The sequence below is a fragment of the Strix aluco genome, chromosome 7 (assembly GCF_031877795.1).
Source record: "Strix aluco isolate bStrAlu1 chromosome 7, bStrAlu1.hap1, whole genome shotgun sequence".
Lineage (NCBI taxonomy): Eukaryota > Metazoa > Chordata > Aves > Strigiformes > Strigidae > Strix > Strix aluco.
The window spans coordinates 25,416,546-25,441,050 of record NC_133937.1 but is presented as its reverse complement, the minus strand read 5'-3'; the positions used below and the strand labels follow the sequence as shown (position 1 = coordinate 25,441,050).

Below are 24,505 nucleotides of genomic sequence, written 5' to 3'. Positions count from 1 at the left end.
TAGAGCAGAACTGTTTTTATTGGAGGTGTCAAGAGCAGGAACAATAACAAACCTACAGGCTCCCCTCCTCAAGTGCCATCCTCCCCCCCACCCACCACCACCGGGGCAGTCAGCATCACGTGTGCGTGCTACAAGACAACGGCAAGGCTTACACTTTGCTTCAGCCAAAAGCCAGACAAAGCCCCCAGCAACCCGGGCAGTGCCGCCGCCGCCCTCTCCTTGGCGACTGCGAGCTCGGCTTGGCCCTGCCAGCGGCAGGGCAGGACATTCACCTTCACCTTCCCCTCCGAGAAGGGGTGAGCTTTGCATGAGAGGAGGTTTTGGTTAAGGGAAGGACAGGAGCACAGCTCCACCGAAGTGCCAGGGGACATGACCTGGGCTGCAGCTCCCAGCAGGACATCTCAGAGGACCCGGGGAGAGAGCAAGCTGTGCAGCCTGAGCAGAGCTGCAGCAGCCACAGGCGAAAAACGGCATCGCTAAACCCCGAAGGGCTTTGCTGCCCCCTCTCTTCAACACAAACCAAACTGAAAGGGAGAGGGGTCAGAAGACAAACCAGGAGGGGAGGTGAAGCAGGTCTGGAACGGCGTTTGGCTCTGGCTCATTTCCCAGCCCGCCGCTCCTCCTGGCGCTTGGTGAGAATGTATTTGAAGAACTCGTACACAGACCAGGCAATCGCCGTTGAGGGCATCTGATAAATGACTCTTGCCTGGACCCCTCTGAAGTAGGCGGTCACGCCGCCCACTTGGTACACTGTCCTGAAGGCATTGGCCATGCCTGTGATGTGTCCACTGATGTTGGAGCTCAAGGCCAGGGACTCCTGGGTGTTGAGCAGCGTTTTGCAAACGTCCAAAGGCGTAGTGGCAGCAGCAGCAACAGCCCCCGCGCAGGCTCCGGAGACCACGTGGGAGCCTGGGTTGTACTGTCTGTGGGGGTTGAGCTGCTCTTGCAAGAACTCGTAGGTCATGAAGTGAATGGCTTGGAAGGGGATGTTCATGGTGAGCTGGGTGGTGTAGCTGCGGTAGAAAGCTCCGGCCCCTTCATTACGCCACACAGCCCGCACACAGTCCGTCACACGCTGGTAAGGTGAGTTGTACATCTGCATCCTCTGTTTGACCACTTGGGACAGACGGTGGCAGCCAGCAGCAGAGCCAGGACCCAGGCACAGAGGGGAAGAGGAGAGAGAAAGGGTAAGCACAAAGCCAGGCTTCCTCCAAGTGCCTGGAGTTTGGTCATGCTGGCTTAAGAGCCAATGACAGACAACTCGGACCAGCAGTGCCCTATGTGTCCCCAGGCAGGACTGCAGTCATTTAAATCTGCCGAGGCATTGCTGTGGCACAGACATCACTACCTGCAAACCCTGCAGCTGCCGCAGCCCCAGGGAACATCCCGATACCCAAGTGCTTATACTCCAGATCCACCCTTGCCCCCAAGAGGCTGATGTCTCCCCATCCACCACCGCAGAGCTACCACACAGCCAGGAGAACCCCCCCTGCATCTATGCTCTTAGTTTCCAGACAGCTCTTGATCTGGGTGAGCCTGTCCCTCCCCAGCCACCCCACTACAGCCCAGAATAACCACAGCACATCGCAGAGCTCACTAGTCAGGAATTGCTAGTGGCCACTGCCAAAATGCAGCCACCCTGGGGCAAGAACCAAATGCCAAACCCCCCCACCAACACATCCAAGAGCCGGGCAGGGGAACCTAGAGCACAGCCTGCTGCTGTCCCACCGCCCCCATCTCATTGTGACCACAAGGAGCTAAAAATGATGTGACCAAAAACTACTACAGCTGTGATGACAAACTCCAGGGAAGGGATGACAACTGTCGGGCCACACAGCTACCTGCTCCTCAGGGTCCCAGCCAGGCAGTGGGCAAGCAGGAGCCTTGCTGGGCCCAAATCAGCTGGAGTCTGCACCGTCATGAGCCCTCCAGTTTTAAAAGGAAAAAGTATGTTCATGACTGGCCTTTCCTTTGTTATTCCTCCTTTTCCCCCCATGTTCAGAGACTTTAATTACAAACTCTCTCTGCCTTTTTCATACATACCAGGCTCAACAAAATCAGTATCTTCCAGACATTCCACAAGATCTCCCTTCTCCTGACTTCTCTAGCATGCTTTTTGTACCCCATTCTAATTTTCTTCTTGAACAGAGGCCCAGAACCATACCACATCCTTGCAAGATCTCATTACAGCAATGCCTAATTTCCACACACTTGGAATGACTTTAACAGTACAGATCGCATCTCTCTTGCCTTCTTCCCTGCTTCAGGTAACTGTCACCAGTCAAACTGCTAGGCAAAAGGCTGGTACCCTCCCAGCTCCTCCGAAGCTGGGGCTTGCTGCGCTCCCCAGAATTAATCTCTTCTACCTACCCCCTCCATAATGGGCAGCCACCGGGCTCCCTAACTGGAGCCGCAGTCACCGGCCCCCAAAGGATCCTTGTAGTCAGGTGAGCAACGAGGAAATCACCCTCTGTGTGGCAGAGGGGACCTGAGCGCCACGGGCAGCCCCCGATCCTCCCCTCCCCGGTAGGCCAGGACCATCGTTACCTTCGGCAGGGTTCATGGCTGCATCATGGAGCAACGTTGCTACACACCCGGCTGCACCTGCAAAACAAGAACTGCCAGATGTGAGGGGGGGAAGGTGAGGGACCCCGAGGCTCCACCACAGCCCCGAGTCCCCCGTCAAAGCACAGGAGGAGGCCCCTGGAAGAGGGTGAGATCCGAAGGTGGCTTCCATCTCCCCTCCAACAGGCCTGCCAGTCCTCAGCGGTTCCCACCCGGAGAGAGCTCAAGAAAGAGAGGTAGAGGATTGCGACAGGCTGTCAAGTCCCGTGGTCTGACTGGGACTCACTTGGGCCCAGCTCTTGGGGGACTGGCCAATGCCACCAGCTGGCAGGGGCTGAGAGGACGGCGAGCGTCCCTGTGACCCACGGAGAAGGAGAAACCCGATGGCACTCCAGCGCAAGCCTGCCGAGGGCTGAACGTGCCCTGCTCTCCCCTCGGCCCCACGCTTCCCCCACCGCAGCAGCTCCTTGAGACGAGTAACAGGCACTGTGGCAAGACCGGCTCCAAAACCACGTGGCACTCCCGGAACGAGCTCTGGCACCAACACACGGTGCCGTGGCCTGTCCTGGCTCATCTGCGGGCAGCTCCCGTCCACCGGCATCCTTCCGAGCCGGGGCCACTAACCTGCTTCAAGCCAGACACCTGGGAGCGGCTCCGGCAGGCGCAGGACTGGTGCTTCCCCCTGCCTGGCACCACGCCAGCACGGCACCGTGGCACCGCGCAGCTGGCTGGCGGCTGGAGAGAGCGCGGGGCCTCGGGACATCCGCGGTACCCCGATCCCGCAGCAGCTAACGCCCCGTGGCCGAGCAGGACCGGACCAGACCTCCCTACCACCAATGCTCGGCCTCTCCCCACCCCACTCCCCACCCGGGCGTGGTGGGTGGGTGGTAGCCCCCGGCCCCCGTGGCCCCCCGTGGGGGCATCGGGAGCAGTACCGTTGGCCACATGGCTATTGCCCCCTGCGTGGATAACGTCGCTCAGCGTCTTTTTTAACTTTTCGTAGCAGGCGAAGTAGAGAGCGTGGGCCGGGCCGGCGCCGGTGGCGGTGATGTTCATGCCCCGCATGGGCCGCCAGACGCCCTCGGTGCGGGCGATGCGCCACAGGGCCTCCAGCACATTCCGGTAGCGGGCGGCGGGCTCCGGCCGCAGGCTCTGCATCCGCGTCTGGAACACAAGGCCCGGGCGGGCGGCCCCCGTCACCCCCGCGGGCCCGGCGGGGCCTGGCCGGGGCAACCCCCGCCTCCCTCCCCGGTACGCCCCGGTTTGCCGCCCGCCTCCCTTCCCCCCCCCCCCCCCCCCCCTCCCCACCGCCGGTGCCGGCACCTTGACGCAGTCGACGGGGTACATCACGCAGTGCTCCATGACGCCCGCCACGGCGCCCGCCAGCATGTGCGTGGAGACGGCGGCGCCCTGCGGTAACGCCTCGTAGTCGGGGGCGGGCGGGGAGCGCGGCTCGGGGCCCCGCGCCGCCTCGGGCCCCCCCGGGCCAGCACCGGGACCCGGCCCCACCTCCGCCTCCGCGCCGCCCCACCGCGCTCGGCCCGCGCCGCCGCCGCCGCCCATCAGCAGCAGCAGGACGCGGCCCGACTCCGCGCCGCCCCGCGCGCCGGGGCCCGCGCCCGCCCCCGCGCCCGCCCCCAGCTCCATGGCGCCGCCGCCACCGCCGCCGCCGCCGCCGCCCCGGCCCCGCGCCGTGCCGCTCCGCCCCCCGGCTCCCGCCCCGCCCCGCCCCGCCGCGCTCATTGGCCACCGCCGCCCGCCGCCCGCCCTCGCCGCGTGCGCACTGGCTCGGCCCGCCGCCCGCCACCCCCGCGCGCCGCGCTCATTGGCCGCAGCCGCCACGACTCGGACGCCACCACTGGCCGGCCGCTCCCTCCGGCGCGCTCGGGCGCACTACCCGTTGGCCGCCGGCACACCCTCGCCCCGCCGTTCCGCGCAGCCCATTGGGTGCCTCAACTTCGCGCCCCGCCCCACCTCGCAGCCCATTGGGCAGCGAGCCCGCGACCTTTGGCCCGCCTGCTGTTCCTCTCGGCGGGGCCAGAGAGCTGCCATTGGCCGCCTCGCCCGCCACTCCGGCTCTCGGCGCGTGTTGTTTATTTGGGCGCCTCAGGTTGGCTGGGCGCTGGCGGTGGGAAGGCTGCGATTGGGCGCGCGGCAGGAAGTCGCTGGGTGACGTCGCCCGGCGAAGGTCGGACGCGGGAGCAAGGGCGAAGCCAGGCGCGGCCCTCGGTCGCCTGGGGGCGCCGTTCTGCCGCGAGCCGATTGGTCCCCGGGCCGGGTGGGCGTGGCTTCGCCGGGGGCGGGGAGGGGCGGCGGGGCCGATTGGGTTCCGCGGCCGCGGGGGGGCGGAGCGCCGCCCGGCGGGGCTCGGCTGCGGGGGCCCCTATTGGCCGCGCCGGGGGCGCCTGGTGACGTGGCCGCCGGTGCCGGCGGCGGGTGCCGGTAGCGGGGCGATGCGCGGGCGGGCGGCGGCGGACGCACATGGCCAGGTGAGCGGGGCCGGCCCGGGAGGCCGGGGCCGGGGCCGGGACCGGGACCGGGATCGGGACCGGGACCGGGACCGGTGCTGATCTGTGGCCTCTGCCCTCAGGATCGGCGTTTCCTGCCCGTCGTGGCGCTCGGCGGGACCCTGCCTATGCCCGCGGCAGCGCCCGGCGGCGCTGGCACTGACCCTTGCCGTGGGGCTGCTGCTGCTGCTGCTGCTGGCGGCCGCCGTTCCCCGCCGCTGGGCCGCGCCGTCCCGCGCCGCCCGGCGCGACGAGAGGTGAGCGGGGCCCGGGGCTGCCGGGGGCCCGGGGCTCGCCGTTGCCCGCCGGTGCTGAGGTGCCCTGTTCTCCTCGGCGTTGGGGGGGCTCCTCCCCGGGCCCCAGGTACCTGGCGCAGGCGGAGGAGCTGACAGCCACTGACACCGAGGATTCAGCCCTCAATTACGGGGTGGTCGTCGACTGCGGGAGCAGCGGGTCCCGGGTCTTTGTCTACTTCTGGCCCCCGCACAACGGGAACCCCCACGACCTGCTGGACATCAAGCAGATGAGGGACCGGAGCAGCCGCCCCGTCGTCAAGAAAATTAAACCAGGTCGGTACCACCCCTCTCCAGCCCCAGGTCCCCCCTGCCCATGGGACAGATACGGCCACTGCCCGCGGCAGGGCTGGCTGGTTCACAGCCTCCCTTTCCCGAGCAGGCATCTCCGTGGCGGCTGCAGCCCCCGAGCAAGCTACGCCCTACCTGCGCCCTCTGCTTCAGTTCGCGGCAGCCCACGTCCCCGCTCAGAAGCACAAGGAAACTCCACTTTACATCCTGTGCACAGCAGGCATGCGGCTGCTGCCCGAGAGGTGAGTTCGTCGGCCCTTGTCAGAGGGAGCCAGGGACCCACTGGGATCCCTCTGCCCCCAGAAGGGGGAAGACAGCTACATCATCTTAAGCCTGATGAGAGGATTAGGAATCCTGGGGGGATTTGAGAAAGGAAAGGGCGTGTTGTTGGAGCAAGTGGTGGGGGCTGCAGAAGGAGGGTTTGAGCATGCTGGAAGTGAGCTGAGAGGACACTTTTTACCGAAGTCTCGAATAAATCTAGTTTCTCATCTCTAAAGTGCGCTGGGTGCAGCAGCAGAGCTCATGGGGATGGACATGGAGTGTATTGCAGTGGGATTGCATGCTGTCTCGTGCTCCCGCAAAGGAATGTCACTGGTGAAGATCCCTTAGCATCTGTCCTTCTCCTGCGTCCTTGCAGGCAGCAAGCTGCAATCCTGGAGGACTTGGTGAGAAATGTGCCCCTGGAGTTTGATTTCCTCTTCTCCAAATCACATGCAGAAGTGATCTCAGGGAAACAGGAAGGTAGGAGCTGCCACAAAGCGCTGCTTGGTTCCCTTTAGTATATTGCCATAATGACCCTTTCTGTCTTGTGTAGGTGTCTATGCTTGGATCGGCATCAACTTTGTCCTGGGCCGGTTTGATCATGAGGACGGTGAGTCTGGCTGCTTGTAGAGCCTCTGGGAGGGTCTGAGTAGAGCCCTGCTGGAACTTGCCCTGACGCTGGAGCTAAGAGCAAGCTCTGGAGCGGGCAGCATCTGCCCCTCTGGCCAGGCAATGCCTGACCCCAGCCATGCATGTGAAACTCTCCTGGACCTGGGACCTGCAGGCGCAGCTGCCTCTGCCACAGGAACAAGTCCCTGTGTGAGGGGAGCACCTGCAGCATTTTGGAAGAAGAACCAGGAAGAGAGGGTTTGTAGTAGTGTTCCTATACTGGCTTCCAGCGGTGGATGCTTTGGGGGAACCTACGAAGTTGAGGGGTGGCCAGTCCTGAGTGCCAGGACCTGCTGCCCTGCAATGATCCTCAGGGGCTGCTTGCAGGGGTGGAGAAGCCCCATGAGGCTGCTGGCAGGGGGGGGTAACAGTGGAAGGGAAGAGGTGCTGCCCCAGGCCCTGCCCCTCGGTGACACCCTGCTGTGGGTTGCAGAGGAGGATGCCGTGGTCACCGTAGCGCTGGGGGACCAGGGAGAGTCCCTGGTTCGAAAACGAACAGTTGGGATCCTAGACATGGGGGGCGCCTCCCTGCAGATCGCCTACGAAGTGCCCGACTCTGGAGCCTTCTCCTCTCCGCAGCAGGTGTGTATCTGGCCGACTGGCCCCAAGAGCAGCCCCTGCCTTCCCTGGGTTGCTCCTGATCATGGACCTCTCTGCATCCCCAGGAGGAGGCTGCTAAGAGCTTGCTGGCGGAATTCAACCTGGGCTGTGACGTACAGCACACTGGCCATGTGTACCGTGTCTACGTCAACACCTTCCTGGGCTTCGGGGGCAATTTTGCCCGGCAGCGCTATGAGGAGCTTGTGCTGAACCAGACCTATGTGCACAACCGGTATTGCTGCCTCGCCTAGCAGTGCCCATGCTGGGGTATTGCGAAACGGAGTGCTGGTTCCTTCATGCTGACCTCTCCCCATTGGCTTTGCCCCAAGAGCCACCTGTGGCGATAACAGCTCCCACAGTCACACTGGCAGCAGCCGTGTGGCAGTAGCAGATGCCCAGGCTGGCACAAGGTGCACAGGCACTGCCCTTCTCTGAGCCGGGCAGGCGTTATCAGTGCCGCAGCTCCCTCCCTTCCTCCTCCTCCCCTCGCAGCAGGCTGCAGGGAGGCCCCTCTGGTGACTTTTGGCTTTTCCTGCTCTGACTTTCCCTCCCTCTCCAGCACCGATTCACCCAGGACACATTTCCATGGCATCCCCACCTTGAGCTCTCTGTCTCCTGTCTCCCCTTCCCAGAGCGCTATGTGAGGCTGTTGCCAGAGGTGGAGAGACTTGGTGCCCAGGTGGTCCTGTGCCGGGAGCAAAACCTGCTTCCAGGCCTCCGGGGGCTGTGCAGGGGTACAGATCCCTACGAGTGGGTGGTGTGGGCTGTGCCTTGTTGCACCCCGCAGGTGCTCAGGGCCCGTGGCCGCAGGTCAGCATGACGGATCTGGCAAGCTTGGCCTCGGCAGGAGGTGGCAGGGTGGGCACCAGCACTGCGCGGTGCAAGGGGATGCGCAGTCTGGTATGGGGGTATCCGGATGCGGGCCAGTGCTAGACTAGGCTTTTGGTGATGGTACAGGAACCCCCATGCAATTGCCTTTCTTTCCTGGCCTGTTTTCCAGCCTCCATGGACAGCAGACAGGGCTGAGCCCTGAGAAGCCCTTCCTGGACCCCTGCCTGCCCGTGGGGCTGGAGGACACGGTGGTGAGGGGCGGCCAAAGCCTGTACGTGCGGGGGCGAGGGGACTGGCCGGCCTGTGCGGAGCTGCTGCAGCCCCTCCTGGCCGGACCCAACAGCAGCCAGGCCTCCCTGGTGGGGGCCTACAAAGCACCCATCGACTTTGGCAACAGCGAATTTTATGGCTTCTCTGAGTTTTTCTACTGCACCGAGGATGTGCTGCGCCTGGGAGGCCACTACAGTGCCCCCACCTTCACCTCTGCTGCCCGGGTGGGTGCTGCTCCAGCCCGGGGGCTGGGGAGCTGCTATTCCTGGGGCTGGGATGGAGCGGCTTCTGTTCCTCTGCTCTGAACCCTGACTTCTCTGTCCCCCAGGAGTACTGCAGCCAGCGATGGGAGGTGCTGACCCAGCGTTTCCGTGGTGGCCTCTACTCAGCACACGCTGACCAGCACCGCCTGAAGTAAGCAGCTTTGCTGAGGGGGTGCCGTGGCTGGACCTCCTGTGGGGGGCTTTTACTGTGGTAAGGTACATTGGTGCAGGTGCAGGCTGATGCTCCTGTGTGCCGTGCCTGCAGGTATCAGTGCTTCAAATCAGCCTGGATGTACCAAGTCCTTCATGAGGGCTTCCATTTCCCCCTGGACTACCCCAGCCTGCGCACGGCCCAGCTGGTGTATGACCGGGAAGTGCAGTGGACGCTGGGAGCCATTCTCTACAAGACGCGGTTTCTGCCACTCAGGTACCATTGCCGTGCTGTTGGCATCGCTCAGGGAAGGGTGGTTGGGGAGGAGCAGGAGTTACCTGCAAGGGGAGCAGCGGCATGGACCCTGGTAGTACCCCATGGCATCTCACAGCCACTCCTGACTCTCCTCTCCACAGGGATCTCCGGCAGGAGAGCATCCGGCAAGCACACACCTCCTGGCTGCGCCTCTCTTTTGTCTACAACCACTATCTCTTCTTCGCCTGCATCCTGGTAGTAGTGCTGGCCATAGTCCTCTACCTCCTGCGGCTGCGCCGCATCCACCGCCGGCAGCTGCGCTTGGCCCAGCTCACCCTGCTCTGGCTGGACAAAGTGGTGGTGCCGCCGGGCCAGGGAAACGGGCCGTGACACCAGTGGTACCCACCATCCAGTTGCACCAGCAGAACCAGGACTGGCTGACAGCCTGTGCTCCAAGGGCTTAGACTCTTTCTTAAAGACCATCTCAACTCTGCACTCCATCATCAGAACCAGAGCCTGTGGGTTGAGGCAGCTATGGACACCGGAGCTTTCCTCTCCGCCTCGCCCCAGCCTGAATCTGTACATTCCTTGGCCTCCGGCCTTTGCCTCGCTACGTGGTGTAGAGCAAAGTCCTCTGCGGCTAGTGGGCTCAAGGCTGCAGCCCTGGCAGGTCCCTCAGATAAGCAGGACGTTATCGCCAAGGTGGCCAACCCAGGGCTGTGGCCTGAAGCACTGGGCCATCCCATGACTCAGCCACCCATTTGCAGAGCAGGCTGGTGAGGTGCTGTAGCTCATCACCCAGGTGGCCTTTCTGCAGTCCCTTACAAGCCCATGAGCTGGAGAACAGCAGTCACCAGTGAAATTACTGCAGGAACCAGGTGAGCCACAAGTTCCACCCAGCTGCTCTGCCCAGCCCAGCCCCTCAGAGCATTCCTTAAGAGGTGTCCTGCACTTTGCCATGTCTTCCCCTCCTAGGACAATCCTCCCACGGTCCTAGCCAAAGTCCCAAGCTCAGCCCTGAGGGCTCAGGGATTGGTTCCTAAGGCACCACCAAAGTGGGCTGCCTTTCCTTTCGTACATTCCCTTCTGGGCACATCTGCCCCGTGGAGTCCCACACGTTAATCGGGCACTAGCACCAGGACCTGTGGTTCTCTCCCTGTGAGCGCAGGCTGGGCCTGCCCATGGGGAACCACCTCACTCACGCCCAGCTCACTGCCCCAGGGCAGGACTGGGCTGCGGCTGTGTGCCCAGGCACAAGCCTTCCCCCACCTGGGGCTGGAGCCCCCGATGACCCAATGAAGTTTGTCACTTTTTACTTGAACTCAGCCGTTCCCATTCCTATAGCAATAAAGAAACTCCGTGAGCCATCCAGCACTGGTCTTGTTTTCTAGTGAGAACCTCCCCAGCAGCGACAGCTCCTGGCTGGCAGCATGGCAGGGGCCAGTGCATGTCTGTACAACATTGCTTTGTGCCACCGCGGTAGGACAATAGAGCTGCTTTCTTGCCAGCAGATGTTCTCCGAGAGTCCAGCAGGAGAGTTGAGCTCAACTCCTGAGCTTGTAGCAGCAAGGGAAGCTCTGATCCAAACTGAACTGTTGTGATCCTTGGAAACAGCATCCTTTGCTGCCCTCCTCCCCCCTCCTAAGACAAGGAAGTTGAGCCTGCCCACGCAGCCCCTGGACAATGTTGCTCCCTGCTTTTTACCTTATTCCCCACCCCAGCCTGGGAAAGGGGCCACCAAGCTCCTCCAGCTGCTGCAGAGTCATGGGGATGGCCCCAGCACAGCTGCCTCCTGCAAGAGGGGCTGGGCAGGTTCCCCATTCTCCCTCTAGCACATGCTGTTTCCTACCTGTGACCCTGGTCCCACAGGACAAGTGCACAGGTGGCATCAAGGATAAAACTTTACATGCATGAGTGTGCTGCCAACCTCCTGCTCAACAGCTGAGGATCCCAGCCTTGATCTCACGGTGCAAGAGCAGGCTTAGGGGGAAGGGAAGAAGTCTGAGTAAGGCCAAGACTGCTCCTCAGCCTCAAAACAGCAAATGACTCTGCCTCCAGCATCACTTACTAGAAAAAGGACTTATTTTATTTCCACAACACAAATTTAACAAACACAGACAAATAAATAAATACAGATAAATTATCTGATAAGTAAGGGGAAACCTAAAACACAACGCCCTACTCAGTTCTCAGAACCTGGACAGAGGCTGGGGGGGGGTGGTGGTACCTAGACACTACTGCAGCACCCTCACTGCTGAGGTGGAAGGAGACACAGCACCCCTTAATCCCCTCCAGCAGGCTGCCAAGCAGCAGAACCCCCTGCCCTGCACCCCAGCACCACCTCCCTCATCACACCCAGGGGGTCTGCATGCTCCTCCAGGGTCAGCCCTCCCTTCTCACACCCACAACCAGAATCTGTCTTAGCAAGGACCACCCTCATCACAGGGGACTGACCATACAACAGAGGATGCTATGGGCTCCTGTCTTCTCGGGCAGAGGGGCAGCTGGTGCCTGAAATGACCACGGATATGGTAACTAGTTGGGCAGCTTTGGGAGCAGGGCTTTCACTTGGGGGGGTCTAGGGCTGAGTGAACTGGAGGGAGCAGGGCAAGCACTGCAGGGACAGGATCTGCTGGCACTACACACAGATCTCTCCCAGGACGGTGCTCAGTGTCAGTCACTGCAGCACTCCGCCAGCTGAGGGGATCTCTCCCTGGTAGCGTGGCTGCTCCCAGGACCGGGCTTACCAGGCCCTTCTCCCAGGCAGGGGTGCTGCCTGCCATGCTCAGGGGCCCAGCCATCCTCGGTCCAGGTTGCAGTGCTCAGGGTGCGCTGGGGCAGCGGGTCCAGCCTCTGTCCCAGCACCTCTGGGGGCTGCCTGGTACGGGAGAGTAGAGGCTGGAACAGCAGCAAGAGCTGTGAGGAGAAAGGAGAAGTTAGCACCAAACTGCACCCACAAGGGAGCCCCCACAAAACCTAGAGAACCACAGGCTGAGGGGGAAGCGCTCAGTTTGCTCAGGCCCAGCGCAGAGCCAGCAGCCCCATGCTGAGTCCAGCTCACCACAGCCACAATGCACAGAAGCCAAAGCCTCTCCCACCCAGCAAGGACTAGGTGGCAGCTCCCTCCCCAGCCAAACACAGGCAGGCAAGCAGGGACATCTCTGCCATCCCAGTCCTCTGCTCACTCACGGTGACGATTCTGGGGGTGGGTCTCTATTCAGGCGCTGGCTCCTGGGGACTGCTCACTCCCAGAGGAAGCGCACGTACCAGATGGTCTCGTTCTTCAGCTGCGGCCCGAACAGGGGGTTGGCCTGGGCCAGAATGGCGATGAGCCAGCTGCAAAGGGACCCAACCTGCCGTCAGCCCCAGTAGTACAGGAGCAGGGACCAGGATCCCGGGACGCTGCTGCCTCAAGGTGCTGGCAGAGGGAGCGCTGCCCCGGGGGGTGAAGTGCCGGGAGGGAAGCAGGCCGCAGCCCGGGGGCTGTCCCGTTCATCCAGGGGCAGGAGGCTCGGCAGCAGCCACTGGGCCCGGTGAAGCCTCACGGAAGATTGGGGGGGGGGGGGGGGGGCATCGGGGCCCGGTTCGCGGTACTCACAAGAGGTAGCAGCACACGGCGGTGGTGACCAGCATCGTGATGATGACCCTGCCGAGACACCGGCGTTAGGACGATGAGGCCCCGTCCCGGACCTCCCGCACCCGGTATCCCCCCCCCGGAGCCCCCACTCACCCGCGGTTCGGCCCCTTGGGCACGAACCAGGGGGCGGCGATGCCCACGAGGCCCCAGAAGGCGGAGAAGAGGACGAGCGGCAGCGCGAAGCTGTGCGCCGTCATGGCCGCCGCGCACCGCCAGGCCGACCGCCGCCGCACCGGATGCCGCCGGGCCCACTGCCGCGCGCGGCGGCCAATCCGCGGGCGGAGCGCGGCGCGCGGCCGCCACCGCCGCCTCCCATTGGCGGAGACGCGACGCCGGGCGGACGCCGGGCCCACGCCAAGGGGGCGCCAAAGGGAGCGCGCGGCCCCTCCCCGGCGCGGCGGTGCGGCGCGGCCCGGCTTCCCCCCCCGCTTTGCCGCCGGGGCTCCCCGCGTCCCTCCTCACCTCGCTGCGGAAAGTAGGCACCCAGCCAGACACCAGCCGCTCCGTAAAAACTCCTTTATGTTACAAAGTTCGCACTCACACCCGCCGTCGCCCGGTTGGGCGCACACAGCGCCCCCGGCCCGGCACACCCGGGGTGTGCGGGGGGGGGGGTGTCTCTGCCGCCTCCGGGCCCAGCGGCGCAGCTGCCCCGGGAGGGCTCTCCCTCCGCCGGTTACTTGGGGACCCGCCGGAGCTCGCTCATGAGCCAGAGCGCCACACTGAGCAGCGCCAGGGAGCCCGACTGGTGCGTGGCGGCCAGAGGCGTGGGGACGTAGAGCAGCAGGGTGCTGATGCCCAGGCCCACCTGCCAAGGGGGGAGAAGCGGTAAGAGCGGCTGTGGATGCAGTGCTGACACACAGCCCCAGCACAGAGTATGATGTAAAGGCCCACGGCCACAGCCAGACTTCCCACCCTCAAATTCAGACTGTGCGTTGCAGTAGGGTGAGGCCCTGCGTCTAGGCAGCTCCAGCTCTCAGCTCCTGGCTCTTGGGGGCCAGCGCGGGTCCAAGCACAGGACAGCTCTGTCTTGTGAACGTGCTACAAAACACTAGGGGGGGAAAAAAAATAGGAAGGGAAAAAGAAAAAAGACAGTACCTGCATGCAAGCCACAGCCAACAAGGAAGTCACTGCCATCCTGGTCCTGCGAGGGAGCGGGATCTTCCACGAGAAGAGGTATAATGCTGTGACAGCTGTGACCGAGGCGATTCCCTACAGAAGGGAAGAGAAACAACCACCCTTCCAAGAAAAGTTCAAAGGAAATGGGTGCAGCAGCCTTTGGCTGTGCCTTCCGTGCAGTAAAAGAAGTTCTGTGAGCAGTATTTAAATGTAGAAACATGTTAATGGCCATGACCAAATCCTGGAGCTCCCATGCCTGCCAGGTTAACAACCCTGAAATTTAACTAAAGTTACAGAGTTCCGTTCTTCTCCAAATTAATGCTTTACTTTCCAACAGCTTTTCCTCTTTCTTGAGGTCATCAAGGATTACTTCTGCCCTCTCCCCATCTGTCACCTTGACAGCTAAAGGTGGAAGCTGTCATTTGCAAAACTGATCTAATTTTTACCAGCCAGCTGTAGTTCACCAGCATAATCTTGCTGTGCAGGTCACCCCAGCTGGCTCCTCTTCCAAGTCACTTCATCCTTCTATTTAGTCCTAGTGACGGCTTAGTCCACAGCAGTGCCAGCAGTGGATTGCTCTAACTAGCAGGGATATTTTCACGGGGCGCTACTGGTGTAAAGCAAGTTCAAAAATACTGAAGGAAGCATTCAATATCAGGATTTCCAAGTTTTATTTCACACAGCTTTCCCAGACATTTCAACAGCAAGGGCTGCCCTGGTCTGTAGCTCAGGTTATGGAAAAGGAAACACAAAGAAACAAAGTAACTTGTGCAGGAGGAAGACGTCCTTAAGGAAGGAGACCACATTGAAAATAAATGAGTGCTAAACTTCCTCTTTCTGCAGAAGCAAATTGGTAACACACTCTCAGAACCTTCGGACACCCTGGATATCACTCAAGCTGACAGAACCATGGCCCAAAGAAGACAGCTTGGCTGCAGGAGGCAGCTGAGAAGCAGCACAGACATAGCAGGAAGACAGCACTTACCAAGATCCTGTGATCAAACTGCACAGTTGTAGGATTCTCAAAGATATTTCTCAGCATGGGGGAGAAGGCAAGGAGATCATCTGGGATCCAGCGCTCCCCCATTTTGGGGAAGGAATTGTACACAAGGCCAGCATCCAGCCCTGCCACAAAGGCACCTGCAATTCCAGAGCAGAAAATGAGACTACCAGAGTAGGCAAAAGTGGCAGTCCAGGTTGCACAGCTCTGACTCCAGAGCTCAGTTTGATCCTGAATTTCTTTTAGAAACATATACAGAGATCACACAGCAACAGGCAGGCTGGAAGGTGCATCTCCACATGCTCAGGAAAGACCAGTAAGAGAGGTTCTTGACTGTAAGCTCCCTGACAGCAGTAAAGCTTTCCCAGAGAACATGATGGGGTTGCTGGCAGTCTCTGCCAGACCAGAACAAAAAACAGGGCAAAGGAATGAGCCACAGATGGGACAGCAGAAAGAAACAGTCTTACCTGAAAGAGCAGTAAGAAAAATGAGAGCTGTAGTGCCATGAGCATATTGTCTCAAGCGAATGAGCTGATGGGTTTCAGGTAACTGTAAAATACAGAAAAAATTAAAATAATCAAGGCAAAGTATTCCCACTGCTGTTTGCAGCAGGTAAGAAAAGCCTTCACTGCATATATAGGCCAGGGGGTTGGCCTGTATTTTACAGGGCGAATCTAGAGAACACCACACAACACAGTCACACTTCAGTGGTTCCTCAAAACCACAACTAATCAATTCCAACCTCCTGCAGAAACTGAAGTGGTTGCAGGACAGTTACTGGCACAAACCATTTAGCCCAGCCAGGCACACCCCTGTCTGAGCTTGCACAAACTCTAAGACTAATCACTTTTGAGCGGAACAGCAGGAGTCAAAGGAAGCATCCCATAACCAAGAAGTTTACAGAAAGTGTATTTTATTTTGTAACACAGTATTAGATCAGAGTCAGGAACAGACTAAAACGGAAGCACCATCACCCTTCACACCCTTTCCTCACCCTTCACATCACACCCCCAACCCTGTGAACTGACACTACCCTGTGCTTTTGACTCCTGACACCACTCTGTACCTTGTGTCGCGGAAGCAGCAAAGACAGCCCTGTCCACAGGCTAGCAGAGTACAGAACCAGCGCGGAGCCAAGATGTGCTGCGAGACGGTACTGACTGACCCGAGGAATGTCGTAAGAGTCTGGCTTCTCTTCCAACCCACTCTTCACCATGTACCATCCCAGCAGCCCCTGACAAAACAGGAGAGGGGTTAGAGCCAGACAGAGCTGCAGCAGCAACTGCTAAGACTAGATAAACATCATGGGCAAAGCAACTTGTTTCCTTCACCTTCAACCAGCTACCAGCACTGACACTTCCCAAGCTTTCACAAATCCCACTGCCTCAACTACGCTCAATCAGAAGATATTGACAGGAGATGCTGCCGCTAATCCCTGCGGCTACAGAGCTCACTCACCTGGAAGCAGACCAGCCCACAGAGCGCAAGAACGCAGCCCTTCATGGGGCGGCTGAGCCAGCCCTTTTGCCAGAAGTAGGCAGCAGGCAGAATGTAGGCCAAACCCACAACACGGCCCCACATACGGTGCGAATACTCCATGTACCAAATGAACTTGAACTCTGCCAGCGTCATGTCATGATTCAGGCTGTTAAAGACAGTAAAACAAAGAACCGTTTCATGTGATGCATCAGTCTTGTTCTGTACTTCGCGCGACAAGGGATCACCTTCCTCAGAGAAAGGAAGAGGCAGTGAAGGAGCCACCATCAGACAGGTTTTGTGTGCCTTCCTAGTGATGTTAGAAAACCTTTCCCTTCTTACAAGAGCTCCTTGAGTGGCTCAGTCGCAGGAGGGATGCTCCCAGCCCACCCTCCTTCCACTTCAGCACGCTCACATTTTAAACTCTGGGAACTGCTGGTACTTCTGGAACTCGGCTTCCCACTCCTGCTGCGTCCTCGGGGGTTTCATCTCTTTCACCAGGTGCCAGTCAACCATAGAAAGGCCCGATTCTGTCAGCCTGGGAGCAGAGACACAAGCAGGCACAATTCACTCCCTGGCAGTGTGCAAATCTACCGATCCAAAACAAGAGCTGTTGGCTGCACCAGACAACCCTTAAACTGACAGTCAGAAACAGGATGGAGATCAGGGAGTCGGCGAGTGATCAATCAGACCTAGAATTACCAAAGAACGTGTGAGAAAGTTATCCCCAGCTGGCATCAACGCACAGTAAACAGTATCTCTCTGGTACTCCCAGCCCTACCCCACTGTGCCCCCTGTGACCAGGAAGGCGGAAAGACACGAGAGGAGCTCTCAGGGGTGCACTCGGGGTGGGCCTCTGGCGTGGGAGGCAGCTGCGGGCCGCAGGGACAGCCTAAGCGGGTCACCGGCGGCAGGGACCGGAGGCGGCGGGAACGGAAGAGCGGCAGAGGCCGCCGCCTCCACTCTGAGCCCTTTCAACGGCTCCGGCGCGGACACGGCTGCGGGACGTGCCGCGCCGCGCTCACCTGGTGACGCCGCCCAGCACCACGGCACCGGCCACAGCGCCGCTGCAGGCCAGGAGCCATCGCCCCACGGCGGGAGGGGCGGAGGGCGGGGGCACCTGCTGCAGGAGCCGCCGCTGAAGACACCGCTGCGGAGGGAGAGAGACACGGGCCGGCGGGGCAGAGGCCAGATGCGGTACCGGCCCCCCCCGTCCCTCAGCGGCGCCGCCGCCCCGCGCGGGCAACAGGAGCCGGACGCCGCCGCGCGCCGCACGCAGCATCCCGAGTGACCCCGGAAGTGGCGCGCGCCGCCGGAAGCAGAGCGAACACTTCCGGACACACCTGGGCGTCACCATGACAATCCCCGGCACGTGACCGAGAGCCAGCAGCGACCCCCGCGCGCCGCCAGCGCAGGTGAGGGCGCGTGCGAGGCGGGGGCGGGGCCCGGGCGGGGGCGGGGCTGCGACGCCGGGGGCGGGGCTTCCGCCGCAGCGCGCGAGCGAGGCGCGCCGGCTTTCCACCCCCACCCCCCCCTCCACCCTCCCGCGTCCGCCCTCGCGCCCGCGGGCGGCGCGGGCCCGGGCCGCGAGGGGGCGAGGCCGGAAGCGAGAGCGAGGGGGCGGGGCCTGCGGCGGAAGTGGCTCGGGGGCGGAGCCGCGGTCGGCGGTGGCGCGGAGCCGGGCGGCCGCCATGGGGCGGGTCGGGCTGACGGCGCCGTTCTCCCCCAGGTATGGACGATGGCTTCCTCATGGAGGTGTGCGTGGACTCGGTGGAGTCCGCCGTCAACGCGGAGCGCGGAGGTGAGGCCCGGGGGCGTCGGGGAAGGGGGCCGCAGCGCGGCGGGCCCCGGCGGGGCCGGTTCTGACGTGCCTCTCCCCAGGTGCCGGCCGGATCGAGCTGTGCGCGGGCCTCGTGGAAGGAGGGACCACCCCGAGCATGGGTGAGCCTCGCCCGCCCCCGCTCTGCGGCGGCCCGGTACTCCCCCTCCCCTGGGGCCGCTCCCCCTCCCGGGGAGGGGGGGGTCAGCGTGCCCGGCGCACCCTCCTGAGCGCCTTCCTTCCCTTTTCCCTCTTCCTTTGCCCTCCTCCCGCCTGCCCCGTGTACCCCTCTCCACTGTCTTCATCTTGCCTCCCCCGGCGGTTGGAGCTGCCGCAGTTGGGTGCTGAGCTGCCCCTCTCCCTTCCCCCCAGGACTGCTGCAGGTGGTGAAGCAGTGCGTGCGGGTCCCTGTCTTTGTGATGATCCGACCTCGCGGCGGAGATTTCCTCTACTCGGACCGGGAGGTGGAAGTGATGAAAGCCGATATCCGCCTTGCCAAGCTGCACGGGGCTGATGGATTGGTGTTCGGGGCCCTCACTGAGGACGGGCGTATTGATACAGAGCTCTGCACAGCGTTGCTGGGTAAGAGTGTCTCCAGTCAGAAGTGCTGGGCCGAGCTCTGTGCGATACCTGTGCTGTGGTGGGAGTTCAGTGCTGCTTGGTCCGATGCTGTAGAAAGAACTGCGCAGGGTGCTTTGGTCTGCACGTCTTGTCTCTGGTCTTGCCATCTCTCTCTACCTTCCCTAGTTTCATGTATTGTCATACCTGTGAGACATTAAATAGGTAGGAAGCTCTGCAGACCAAGGGCCATTGCCCCAAGCAGTTGACGCAGTTTGAGGCCCCCTGGGACATAATAGCAGGGTCTAAGAAGGAGAGAGGCTTAGTTGAGCTGCTTTGGGGGAATCAGAATATTAAACTGTTGGATTTTCTTCCTTCTTCATTTTCTTTGCCCTTGTTCTTTTCCTTGTATCCCTGCTACAGGTGTCTAGGATATGTCTCTCCTGGACTTGTGGGTAGCTGGCAACTCATCTTCATTTTTTCATCTAACACACCCAGTGAGAAAAGATAGTGACAGAGAGGTGGAAACTTATAAAAGGCTACTGAAGCTGCAGTGGGAAATTGTTTGTCTAGACCCCTAACACACAGGGAGAAAGAGAATTTGCTTCCACATATTTTCTGTGAGCTACAGCCAAAGCTAAAGAGGGCTGAGCCTTTCCCTGGTGATGTGGTGCTGAGGTTCTCATATGAAGGTGAATATGCTGTAGGGAGTGCAGCAAAAGAGAGACGTCTTGCCAGGATTTGCCTCCACTAGAGCAATGAGGTGCTCTGCTGGAACCAGTGTTTCCAGGGCAGGAGGCAGTTGGATTTCTTTTTATAGAAATAAATAAGCTTTGCTCAGTATATAGAGCACCCCTGGTGAAGTTTGCTGTGGACTGAGAGCAGAAGTTGTAGGTAGTGAAAGAAATCACAAAAATCAACTCTCCCGCTTTCAAAGAGCACTTGTCCTGTCCCTTCCCTAGGTAGATGATACAACTTCCCTGCTTTGTTCCTGCAGAGAAAGACATCTCTGGTGGGAATGAGGGTTCTGCATGACCCGGACGAGATGGGGGATTTTGGTGTTACTTGTGAAAACAAAGGTTTGTTCCTTCCTCAAAGAGCAGAATAACTCTTCCCTGCCAAAGAGCCTGGCCAAGGAGCAGCAGCTGTGTTCTTCCCAGTAAATACTGGGACTCTTCTGAGCTTCCCAGGAATAGCCCAAGAAGCCTTTGCCCTCTTTCATCTCATGTGCTTTATGGTTCTAGCACAAGGGGCTCTCCGTACCAGCCCTGACTGACCATGTCTTCTTTTTGCAGCGGTGTGCCGTCCCCTGCCAGTCACATTTCACCGAGGTGAGTTACTTGGGCCTGTGGCCCTGGCAGGACCAGCCTCTGCACCGCTGCCAGGGGAAGGTGGGGCTCGAGGGAGCTGAGCTTAGTGTACTTTAGTTGTTCTTTGGAGGGGGAAAAGCTCTGCTTGCTATGCAAGAGCAGGCTGTGGTTGTGCTGTTCCCCCAGGAGGGGATCTGGGCTTGGGGGCTGTGTCACTGCCCTGTGTGGAGAGGAGGTGTCTGAGGAGCTGAGCACGGTGGCCCTGCCACTGCTGCGAGGGGGATGTTATAGTCAGGAGCTGTGGCTCCCTGCAGGGGTGGCCAGCTGTGAGAAGGACCCTTCCTGTTGTTGTCTCCTGGGCTCCTGAACTGGCTGGGGAACAGGGCTTGAGCACGATGAACTGTGATTTCTGAGCGGTTGTGTTGGTCACTCAGCCTTCGACATGGTACACGACCCTCTGGTGGCACTGGAGACCCTGATTTCTCTGGGGTTTGAGCGGGTGTTGACAAGCGGCTGTGACAGCTCAGCACTGGAAGGATTGTCCTTAATTAAGAGGCTTGCAGAACAGGTAAGTGTTCCCTGTGCTCCCCTGAGTTACATGACTGCTTCCTGGCCATTGCCTGGAGGCAGCTCCTTTATGGTAGCCCTCATTTCTGTAAGTGGACTTCTGTCAAGGAGCGCTTGCCCTCCCTTTCTGGCTTGGCCTTAATCTGTTTTCCCAAGTCCACATGGGCTGGACCCCAGAGTCACCCACAGCAAAGACTGGTTGGGTTGTTCTTGCTCACAGACTGGGAGGAGGACGATAGGAGTTGGTTTCAGCAGTTGGTGTGATTAGCCCACACAAACAGCAGAGCGAGGTCCCTGCAGGGGGTCTCTCAGTTCCTGTTAGGAAAATGCAACAGATGTACCTGAGAGATAGCCAGATGGGATAGAGAGGTAGGAGGAGACGGTGACAAGTTGTCTTAGCTGTAGCTGCAAATTCTTTTCCACTTTTCCTTGTGAAACATGAATAGTATAAAAAGATGGGTGAGAGTGCACAAATCATAAGCTGTGGTGACATCTGTGAGCTTATGGAAGGTGTTGCACGTAAGGTTTCTTTGCTGCCCCACAAATGTGTGTGTGGATGTAGTGCTGAGCAATGTCACTAACATGTTACTCTTCTTTCAGGCGAAGGGAAGAATTGTGGTGGTGCCAGGTAATGTTTTTAACTCATCTTTAATGGGTCCTGTAGTCCCTAGTCCCTGCTTCCTAGCCTCTTGCCCTGGGATGTGGTCTCTGATCTGGCTGTCTGAGCCAGGTCCCCAGGAGGAGGAACCCTGGTTCAAGTAAAGGCCACGCAGCCAGCTGGGGACAGCAGAGCCCTGCAGCAGCTGCTCACTGGAGGATTTGGGGACAGCTCTAGATCTGTGGGAGAACATGAGCCAAGACTTCTCTTTTCACGTGCCTGGGGCTCCGTTGTCCCAAGGGCTGTCTTTTCCCTTCAGTGTAGATGGTGCTTGTCCCCCAGGGGGTAGGCCCGGGGCGGGGGGGGGGGCGGCGGCGGGTGGTGGTGGTGGGTGATGCCGGGTCTGGGACAGTGCCATCTGCGCTGTGTGTGACATTGGGATGCTTTCCACCAGGGGGTGGCATCACAGAGCGCAACCTGCAGAGGATTCTGGAAGGCTCCACTGCTTCTGAGTTTCACTGCTCTGCTCGCTCAGCCCGGGACTCAGGGATGAAGTTCAGGTAACTGATGGTTTATTTTTATTTTTTAGCAAAACTGTACAAGGGAAGACCTGGGTTAATGGGAACGTGAGTTTGTAGAACAGGCATAAATTTCAAACAACTTCCTGGGTGCTAATTGCGCTCTTGTGGTTGGGATCACAATGCCTGGCTCTGTGTTCTGCAGTGTATGAATCCAGCGGTGCTCATCATCTGGACACAGGCTCAATGCAGAACTGGATCCTTGGGGCATTTCTTCTGCTACTGCTGCCCTAGGGCTTGTGAGTGCACTTGTGTGGCACTTGGGAAGGCAGGTTCTGGTGTAGCTGCCTTAGACCTTTAACACAAGCATGTAGGATTAGGAGGTGGCTTACATTTGTCCACAGGTCTTCACTGGCTTTCTGTTGATGCTGTTGTTTCTTGCCTTTGGATTATTTTTCTTTCTGTTACTGTCTCATCCTTGGTTTGGGTGGCACCAGCAGGTTCTTTGGCCACTGCTGAGATTAGGGGAGATAGTGGATTTTTCTTAGTGTGTCTTACTCATCTGTATCACCTGCAGATAGTAACCCGTTGTTTTCCCGACAGAAATCCGAATGTTGCCATGGGAGCATCTTTCTCTGCCCCTGAATACTCCATAAAGGTGGCAGATGTGGCCAAAGTGAGGACCCTGAATGCGATCGCAAAGAACATTCTGTAGTGGATGGCACCGTGCTGGGACAAGAGCGCTGAGGCTCCAGGGTCTTCCCTGCCACGTGGACAGATGGGTACTGCTTCCGTCCTCAGGCTGCAGAGGATGTGAACTAGGTGATGAAGCCTGACATCTCTTCCCTTGGCTTCCCCTGAATGACCAGTCCCTGGCTTGGAAACTTATGTTGGCCATTTTAAATAAAAGGACTCATTCCCAGATGTTGCGGCAGCAAGCTGTTTGGCAGTATTTGGGAGGAAGGGAGCTGATCAAGTAGGGGGACTGAATTGTGTAGCACTGCATGTGATTGTCAAATAAACACTGCAGCTGCCCCCCTCTTGCTGTGCTTTTTTAAAAAATTATTTATGTTTTGCAGGTAAGACTGTGATCTGTGTCGCATAGCCTGAATTAATCCGGCCCCTGCTGCACCAGGGGAGAGTACAATCACGTCCAGAATGCCAGGGAGGGAAACGTCATAGCCACAGCTGGAAAACAAGGCCTGCTGTGGCCAGCCAGTAGGATGGCTGGGGATTAGCAATGCAGCAGCTGCTAGGTAGAGAGAAGCACGCTGATGAGCAAAGGTGATAAATGCATTAACTTCAAAAGGGAAGCAGCTTCTAACTACATGACTGATCAGGTGAGGTAACTGGACAAGTGCACTCACTCCTGGACTGTGGATCACGAGGGCTTGAGGTGGGGTGGGCCTGTGATGAGATTCCTTGGGAGGACAAGGTGCTTTTTCTAAGGGACTTTCCAGGTCCTTTTCCCACCATGAAGCACAAACTGCTGGTTCTCCAGACAGTGCCTGGGGGAATGTGCCTGTTGGGTTATTGCTGCCTAGTCAGAATTGAAGGCCTAGACTCACTTCAGTTACGCTACAAAATTCCCAATGAAAGATCTGAATGGCGTTGGAGTAGTCCATTAAGAGAGTAGAGACCCAGAGATAAAGCACCTGTATTCTTGCAGTCTGCTCTTCTCTACAAGATCCACAAAGCTGAAGAGAATCGCCCTGACAATAGAGATAGCAGACCTTCTTAGGAAGCAAAAAACAGGGTTCAGATCTGTCTGCCCAGCTTGGCAATAGCATACAGCCTGTGAGGATGTACAGCAAAATGTGGTAGTTGACAAGGTGGCAGCACCTTCTGTCACTTCAAACAAAATCAGGTCATTGAAAATCTATAACCAAGATTAGCTACATGTCTTCAGCTCAAAGGGCACATCCACCTTTTCACATGGATCCATCAGAGGTATCAGTGTCTCTGAAAACATACCTCAGGAACGTATGTGGTAGTTCTCAGCATAGTGGGTGGGAGAGGAATGGCTGCTTAGTGCTGGTGTCAGAGCCTGCTTCACCACTGGTGGATGGGCAAGCAGTAGGAAGGATCTAAACTCAGAAGAAATGATTAAATTTGTGGTTATAGTCAATATAGTTCAGAATACCTGATTTAAGGGTTCATGGCTTATGTTGTGAGATTTCATGAGTCATGGTGATGATTAAGATAGCAGTAGCTCAATTAACATGAATATTCTGCTGACACAGCCCCCCCCAGCATCATAAACACAGAGTTTGGTTCTTTTGTGTAAAGTTCAAAGGAAAAAAAAAAAAAGGAAAGAAAGGCTTTCAAACTCACATGGGGTTATAGCATAACAAAGCAGAGAATCAAACCCTTCAGAAACAGAGATGAGCAGTGAGGGCTGGACTAATTTGTAGATTGCCTTGCAGAAGTCTCTGTCCTGGGCCAGACCCTGTGTGAGGCTGGCATGAAACAATGCCTAATTTTGAAAACTTAAGTTATAAGATGGTGGACAACAGATGGGTGAAGGCAGGGGAGCACAGGGAAATGGTGTGGTATTGTTGGCCAAAGAGGTCTTACTGCTTTGGTTAGCTTGGTCCCAGTGAATATTTTTTGGGTATTGTGGTGAAGGAAGCTTTATGGAAGGAGCTGAAGGACAGTGAGGTGGCTTTGTGGGTTTTTAGGAGGAGCATACCCCAGGTGTGAGGGTAAAGAAAGTGGGGGTGTGCTTGGTCTGAACATTAAAGATAGCTGGCATCCTGTGCTGAGCGAAGCACTTCAACTCTGAGAAACCAAAGACGGGCTGAGGAGGAGTTGTGACATGTACTGAAAGCCAAGACAAGTGATGGGACAGAGTGTTGAGTAGGAAGGTGTCACAGGCAAGTGGTACCCTTGACGGCAGCAGCACTCCAGCGGGGTACAAACGAGGCCAGAGGACACCTGTGCCAGTGAG

General features: G+C 58.8%; 6 protein-coding genes across 12 annotated transcripts in view; 3 read left to right on the top strand and 3 right to left on the bottom strand.

Annotated features, from left to right (window-relative positions):
- Nucleotides 1-4,308, bottom strand: SLC25A28 (solute carrier family 25 member 28). The gene is made up of 4 exons (XM_074831639.1): nt 3,889-4,308; nt 3,501-3,729; nt 2,548-2,604; nt 1-1,116 (listed from the first exon to the last, which is right to left on the bottom strand). The coding sequence occupies exons 1-4, from the start codon at nt 4,306-4,308 to the stop codon at nt 599-601; spliced, it is 1,224 nt and encodes a 407-aa protein (XP_074687740.1). The 3' UTR covers nt 1-598.
- A 646-nt stretch (nt 4,309-4,954) lies between these two features.
- Nucleotides 4,955-10,327, top strand: ENTPD7 (ectonucleoside triphosphate diphosphohydrolase 7). The gene is made up of 12 exons (XM_074831028.1): nt 4,955-5,054; nt 5,156-5,329; nt 5,436-5,641; nt 5,748-5,898; nt 6,294-6,397; nt 6,471-6,527; nt 7,020-7,168; nt 7,252-7,418; nt 8,187-8,511; nt 8,616-8,701; nt 8,816-8,977; nt 9,118-10,327. Exons 1-12 carry the CDS (start codon nt 5,047-5,049, stop codon nt 9,344-9,346), a joined length of 1,818 nt encoding a protein of 605 aa, XP_074687129.1. The 5' UTR covers nt 4,955-5,046; the 3' UTR covers nt 9,347-10,327.
- Nucleotides 10,328-11,020: 693 nt separating this feature from the next.
- Nucleotides 11,021-12,889, bottom strand: LOC141926000 (V-type proton ATPase subunit e 2). Of its 2 annotated transcripts, none has more exons than XM_074831037.1 (4): nt 12,687-12,889; nt 12,555-12,602; nt 12,142-12,292; nt 11,021-11,872 (listed from the first exon to the last, which is right to left on the bottom strand). In XM_074831037.1, exons 1-3 carry the CDS (start codon nt 12,788-12,790, stop codon nt 12,199-12,201), a joined length of 246 nt encoding a protein of 81 aa, XP_074687138.1. In that variant the 5' UTR covers nt 12,791-12,889; the 3' UTR covers nt 11,021-11,872; nt 12,142-12,198. The 2 variants fall into 2 exon arrangements, with proteins under 2 accessions (XP_074687138.1, XP_074687137.1); XM_074831036.1 differs by having other exon boundaries at nt 12,146-12,292; nt 12,687-12,888.
- A 206-nt stretch (nt 12,890-13,095) lies between these two features.
- On the bottom strand, nt 13,096-17,550 carry COX15 (cytochrome c oxidase assembly homolog COX15). Of its 2 annotated transcripts, none has more exons than XM_074831030.1 (8): nt 17,529-17,550; nt 16,601-16,723; nt 16,168-16,354; nt 15,776-15,943; nt 15,177-15,258; nt 14,695-14,849; nt 13,689-13,802; nt 13,096-13,398 (listed from the first exon to the last, which is right to left on the bottom strand). In XM_074831030.1, the coding sequence occupies exons 1-8, from the start codon at nt 17,540-17,542 to the stop codon at nt 13,267-13,269; spliced, it is 975 nt and encodes a 324-aa protein (XP_074687131.1). In that variant the 5' UTR covers nt 17,543-17,550; the 3' UTR covers nt 13,096-13,266. The 2 variants fall into 2 exon arrangements, with proteins under 2 accessions (XP_074687131.1, XP_074687130.1); XM_074831029.1 differs by lacking the exon at nt 17,529-17,550 and adding an exon at nt 17,211-17,503.
- On the top strand, nt 17,532-22,595 carry CUTC (cutC copper transporter). 4 transcript variants are annotated; one of them, XM_074831031.1, is made up of 9 exons: nt 17,532-17,600; nt 17,915-17,986; nt 18,067-18,126; nt 18,377-18,586; nt 19,858-19,893; nt 20,307-20,440; nt 21,040-21,067; nt 21,492-21,597; nt 22,159-22,595. In XM_074831031.1, exons 2-9 carry the CDS (start codon nt 17,917-17,919, stop codon nt 22,268-22,270), a joined length of 756 nt encoding a protein of 251 aa, XP_074687132.1. In that variant the 5' UTR covers nt 17,532-17,600; nt 17,915-17,916; the 3' UTR covers nt 22,271-22,595. The 4 variants fall into 4 exon arrangements, with proteins under 4 accessions (XP_074687132.1, XP_074687133.1, XP_074687136.1 ...); XM_074831033.1 differs by lacking the exons at nt 17,532-17,600; nt 17,915-17,986 and adding an exon at nt 17,831-17,914; XM_074831032.1 differs by lacking the exons at nt 17,532-17,600; nt 18,067-18,126 and having other exon boundaries at nt 17,829-17,986.
- ABCC2 (ATP binding cassette subfamily C member 2) overlaps nt 22,277-24,505 on the top strand; it is a 21,415-nt gene continuing 19,186 nt past the window's right edge. Inside the window, exon 1 of one of the 2 annotated variants that reach the window (XM_074831018.1) lies at nt 22,277-22,377. The gene's annotated coding sequence lies outside the window, so the exon portion shown is untranslated. The remainder of the gene's footprint in view (nt 22,378-24,505) is intronic. The other variant, XM_074831019.1, reaches the window with a different exon arrangement.